This window comes from Ursus maritimus, unplaced genomic scaffold (assembly GCF_017311325.1).
Source record: "Ursus maritimus isolate PB19 unplaced genomic scaffold, ASM1731132v1 scaffold_9, whole genome shotgun sequence".
Classification (NCBI taxonomy): domain Eukaryota; kingdom Metazoa; phylum Chordata; class Mammalia; order Carnivora; family Ursidae; genus Ursus; species Ursus maritimus.
In genome coordinates, this window is record NW_024427107.1 from 64,120,341 (window position 1) to 64,126,340 (window position 6,000).

Consider the following 6,000-nt stretch of genomic DNA (forward strand, 5'->3'; position numbering starts at 1 on the left):
GGGTGGCTCAGTTGTTAAGCATCTGCCTTCGGCTCAGGGCGTGATCCCGGCATTCTGGGATCGAACCCCACATCAGGCTCCTCCGCTGGGAGCCTGCTTCTTCCTCTCCCACTCCCCCTGCTTGTGTTCCCTCTCTCGCTGGCTGCTCTCTCTCTCTGTCAAATAAATAAATAAAATCTTAAAAAAAAAAAAAAAGAATATTCTAACCCAGTATAGCTGTGAGATCCCTCCTTAGCTTCATCTTGAAACACAGGTGTGATCAAGTCTTCACCACGGATCTTTTCCACAAGCTCCAGTAATTTGATTTCTACTTCTACAGCTCTTACAATAGCCCCAAAACTATCTCCCAAAAGTTAATTCCAATGGCCTCTCCTCCACCTCATTGATTTCTATGTAGCTGATCACTCCCTTCTTTAAATGTTTGATCCTTTGATTCACATGATACTCTTTTAAAAAACATAATTCATCCTTTTCTCAATCCTTAAAATATAGCCATTACTTCAGATCTTAAATATATTTGTGTTCTGCTATGTTTTCTATTCACCTTCAAGAATTCAACTACCACTTTTATGTAGGTGACTCCCGAAGATATATAGTCTTAACTTCTCACCAAACTCTGGCATATTCCCAATGGTCTACTGCTCACTTCTTCAGCTAGAAACAACACTGCCTTCCCTGTCTGTATCTAAACAACTCTCAGACCCTTTGCAGTATTATTTGGCATTTTTTTCTCTGTTCCTTCTAGTATCACCTTAATTTAGTCTCTAGTTTTCCCTGCTTTAGTCTAATGTGATAATAGTATACCAATTAAGAGCCCAAACTCTTTAACGACAGACTATTTAGGATTGATTCTTGGCATGTCACTTAGAGCTGTACAATCTTGTCCAAGTTACATAAGGTCTCTGTGCCTTGACTTCTACATCTGCAATGAGGATAATAATAATAATTACTTAATAAGGCAAATGTATGTGTATATTAGGTACCATGCCTGGTACACAGCAAGTGCTATATAATTGGTAGCTATTAATAATATAATCTTTTAACTGGTCTTCCAAACTCCACATTTGTTGACTATAATCCAACTTTTTTTTTTTTTTAAGATTTTATTTATTTATTTGACGAGAGACAGCCAGCCAGATAGGGAACACAAGCAGGGGGAGTGGGAGAGGAAGAAGCAGGCTCCCAGCAGAGGAGCCTGATGTGGGGCTCGATCCCATAACGCCGGGATCACGCCCTGAGCCGAAGGCAGACGCTTAACGACTGCGCTACCCAGACGCCCCGACTATAATCCATCTTAAACACTATTTAGTCAGATCCCTGTTCTAAAAGTTGCAACTTCTAAGCATAAAATCAACTGCCAGTCTTTAACACAAACTGACAAAAATGGACTACTATTATTACATCAAAACAAGTACACACTCTTGAATTCAGAGCAGCCATGTCACCCAACTTCAGGATGCAACAGTCATAGCAACATGTCAAAATATCCCAATTTATGCTTTGTGATAATTCACTAAGCTGAACACTTTTCATTTTTCTTTGTTGTGTTATACACGAAGTTTTAAAAAATCTCCCATATGTTGTACATATCAGTGTCATTTACAGTACTTTTCAAACTTTTAAAATAGACAACTTAAAAAAGTACCTTTTACATACCACAGCATATTTTATTTTACCTAACATATAGAAAAATAAAAGTGTACATAAACACAACCTAAAAGTAATGTACACTCATCGTCCCACTACTATCCATGAGAGACTATTCCCTACTATTAGCATGAGAACAACCCTAAATTTAATGAATCAACGAACCTCAGACCCATGAAAGCACAGAAATAGGCAATGGCTAGTCTGACTCTGGAAGAAAAAGAAAGCACAGAAGGGGCATCTGAATGGATGAATATGCTAGATCTTGTGATCCAATTAGGATGAAAATAAAAGTTTAAGAAACAAAAAAAAAAACAAATTTAAAACAAAACTTCAGGGAACCCATACAAGTCAGGAGGAAAAAAAAAAACAAAAAACCAAAAACAAGCAAACCCTTAAGCCCAGCTGATTGAGATCATATTCAAAATGTAAAGGTAGAAAGGTTAATAAATAGGTGACTATAAGTGCCTTCAGAAATTGAATATAAGGTCAGTTTCCAAGATGAGATAAAGAAAAATCCAAGTTAACAAATTAATATGAATAAATTTAACCATCTTTAAAAGTAACTTATCCTAAAAAATGATCTGTCAATAAATATGGAGAAGAAAATGATAAAGAAAGGGGGGGTAATCAGAAGGGGGAATGAAGCATGAGAGACTATGGACTCTGAAAAACAAACTGAGGGCTTCAGAGGGGAGGGGGTGGGGGAATGGGATAGGCTGGTGATGGGTAGTGAGGAGGGCATGTATTGCATGGTGCACTGGGTGTTATACGCAACAAATGAATCATGGAACTTTACATCAAAAACCAGGGATGTACTGTATGGTGACTAACATAATAAAAAATATTATTATAATAAAAAAATGTAGCTGAGGAAATAAGAATATCTAAATACAATCAGGGTGATCAGGAGTTAAGTTTCTGAAATGCATGACTGATATAAAAAGCAAGCTGTAATTAAATCAAATGTATTGCATGTAAACCCCCAAATTAGAAAATATTCCAATCACAAAGGTATGTTTCATTTTTGGTATTGGTGGGCTTTGACAGCATGAACACATTACCCTTCAGGGCTATCCATTTCTTTTGATCCAATCCCATGCTAAGTAACCCTTTGATTATAATTTGGTTTATTGAGAATTTAAAAAAGACAGAATTACTATGTTTCAAAAAGGTATAATCCCTAATACCTTTGGAAAGGTAGGGAAATCCTAGCCTGGAAAAAAAAAAATCCCTTCCACCCTAAAAAAACCCATCTGAGTGTTAACTGCTCAGCCATCACATACCCCTGATATGGCAAGAATGGCAAACAGTCTCTCTATATTGATGTGTTAGTTCTCCTCTGCTAGACTACGTTCCTTTAGACCAAGGATAGTTAACGAATATTTATTATGCCCCTAGTACACTCTAGGTTCTATTCTAGGTCCTAGAAATATAATACTGAACAAAAGTTCAAAATCCAGAACTGTACAGAGTTACATTCTGACTTAGGGCGAGATAAAATATTTAAAAAGTAGAAAGTTAATAGAACACGTAATAAGGTAATAAGTTATAAGGGAACATAAAGCAGAGTAAAGAGGCATGTCAATAAGAGTGATCTGTAATTTTAAATAAGGTGGTGAGGGTAAGCATCACTGAAAAGGTAAAGTTTTAGCAAAGACTTGAAAGAGAGATTCCTAAGTTCTCCTAGGTAGAACCTGGAGCTCTATCGCTTATTATAAAGGTAAATTTGAGCATGCTATCTAGGGCTCCGTGTCTCGGTTCTCTCACCTGCAAAACAAAGATGACCATACCTACCTCATAAGATTAGGAGGATTGAGTTAATAATTATGAAATTCTTGGAAAATGTTAAGTACTTTGAGTTCTCAGATTTTTTAAAATTAAAAATGTAAAAGGTAAATTAGGAATGAATCATGCAGATATTCAGGGGAAGAGTATTCCCAACAGAGGGGAGAACAAGTACAAAGGCCCTGGTATTCCACGAGGCAGCTAAACCAACAGAGCTGGAATAGACTAGGTTTTGCAAAAGGGAAAATGGAAGAGAATGTCATCATAAAGATAAAAGGGTGTCGGGCTACTCCCAAACTTTTCAACTTTTACTCTTAGAGATTTTTGAGCAGAGGAGTGATCAACTGTTTCTGACTTTCATAAAGATCACTATAAGCTATACTGAGAACTGACAGTTGTGGAAGGCGATCATTATATACAAGGGTGGAAAACCAGGTGGCCAGTCAAGAATCCATTTAAAAAACCTAGGGAAGCGATAATGGCTTGGACCAGCATGGCAACAATGAAGGATCTGAGAAGTGGTCAGATTCCAAATATACTTTGAAAGTAGAGCCAACAGAATTTGCTAACATGAAATGAGAGAAGAGTCAGGACGACTCTCAGGTTTTTGGCCTGAAGAAATGGAAAGATGGGAGTGGGCATTAAAATTGATTGTGGTCTTAGTTGCTGACAATGACTGAGTCCTAACTATATGCCAAGCGCTCAGGTAATCTCGTTACATGCATCATCACATTTAATCCTCACTATGCATGTGGTATCACCTCTTTTAACAAGAGTAGATTATTGATAAACTGAGATTCAAAACTACCAGTTTTTTAAATTATGTTATGTTAGCCACTATACAGTACATCATTAGTTTTTGATGTAGCGATGACAGTTGTTTTAAGCGCCTATGTTACTTAATCAGTGCTCAATACATCATTACAGTCATAGGATCTAGCACTGTCCATAAAATAAGAAATATTCAGTAAGTATTTATTGAAATAATTAGATTTTCTGAACATAGGTAAGTTAAGGGATCCGAGTTTAGTGCAGAAATGTCTGGCCTCCTCAGATCTCAATCTCAACATATCATTGAGAAACAGACCCTGAAAGTCGGGAAATTATTATTTCTTCAATTCAGAATCACAACTGCAGAGAAAAAACAGACTTTTTCACTCCCTTCAGTAGAGCAGCAACTAGTACAAGGTGCCTACGAAAGACACTGACAACAAATTTCATATAGCGATCACTCCCTTAACTATGTTTTGTCAACTCTCTCTCCCTTGGCCTCTCTTTCTGACTTCCCACTTCCTAATCCTCTCTCCGGTCCTATTTTTCTCAGCCCCAAGCCTACCCTCCCTCAAAGAGAACTAGACTACTTCCTGCTGCCTTAACTTTTCTAGTGTTGCTTCCTCAACGTCTCCAGCCTTTTGTTAACGCTGTCTCCTTCACCTCTGCCTCTTGGCAGCTGCGGTAGGGAGGTGGAGGGACTCTCCCCCTGGCCTTAACTCTACAATCAAAAATCCAATCAGTACTTCAGACCTAGAAAGAGAAGTAATTCTTTCAAGACTTTACTGCTCCGCCCCCTTGGAAACTTCCCCTATAGCCATTGTTTATAACTGCAGCATGATATAACAGAAAGGGAAAGGTTTTGGAGGCAGAGGGTCCGAGTTCCAATTTTAGATCTACCCCTCACTGGCTACTTTGAGTCCATATTTTTCGTCTGTAACATAGATATCATAACGATCCATTCTTACGGAGCTGTTAACGAGGTTTAAATGAAGAAGGTGTACATGAAATGTTGGTCTCCATCTCTCCACATTATGCAACCTGGTATTTTTTCACGGCGCTCTTATTACCGAACCTCTCTGTATCGCAAATGAAGGTCAGAAAACCTGAACTACAATCTTTCTATTCCCGTGGCCCCTAAAACATCTATCCTGCATCCAGTAGGGGGTCAGTAAACGTGTGCTGCACTGGAAAGATGCGAACCTAGGGCAGGAGCCTGGGCTATAGGTTAGGGAGGTGTGTGAGATGGGGGTGGGGCAGCCCGACAAACCAAGATTCCAGAGGGCTTCGGTTTCCTCTTGCGTGAAATGAGTTAGTAACGAACTGCATAGCCCTCTTCCAGACTGCCCGATCTCTTGCCCCGACCCACAGCCCTTGGGGCTCCGATCTTAGGAAGCCTTCCATTTTACTTGTCCTCGACAACACTCCTCTCAACCCCCCTCCCCCCCACCAACTGTCACCCGGACCGCGCCGCCCAGCCCCCAGGCCCCACCCGGCGAACCGGCCGCGGGCAATCCCGCAGGCCCGGCCCGAGGGGCCCGCCCTAGGCCGGTACTCACGCCCGTGGCGGCCACGGTGACGGCTGACTGCTCAGCGGCACGGGCCGAGCGGAGCCGCCTCCGGCCGATCTGCTCCAGGCTGAGGAACTCGTTGGACAGGTCCAGAGGGTCGGTGGCCGAGGAAGCGGAGTGGCTGTGCAGCTCCAGGCTGCTGCGGAGGACCACCATCTTCCCTGTCTCCTCGCCCAGCGTCCGCGGTGGGTGACGGGCCCGAGCCCGACCGGCAGCCGCTCAG

The 6,000-nt window shown here is 41.0% G+C and overlaps 1 protein-coding gene across 2 annotated transcripts in view; it reads right to left on the reverse strand.

The window, feature by feature from the left end:
• The window catches only part of ATAD2 (ATPase family AAA domain containing 2), a 61,528-nt gene extending 55,534 nt beyond the window's left edge, over positions 1 to 5,994 (reverse strand). For both annotated transcript variants that reach the window (XM_040625875.1, XM_040625874.1), the window contains exon 1: positions 5,766 to 5,994. In XM_040625875.1, coding sequence (XP_040481809.1) covers positions 5,766 to 5,933 — 168 coding nt within the window. In that variant the 5' untranslated portion in view covers positions 5,934 to 5,994. The remainder of the gene's footprint in view (positions 1 to 5,765) is intronic.
• Between the last annotated feature and the right edge of the window lie 6 nt (positions 5,995 to 6,000).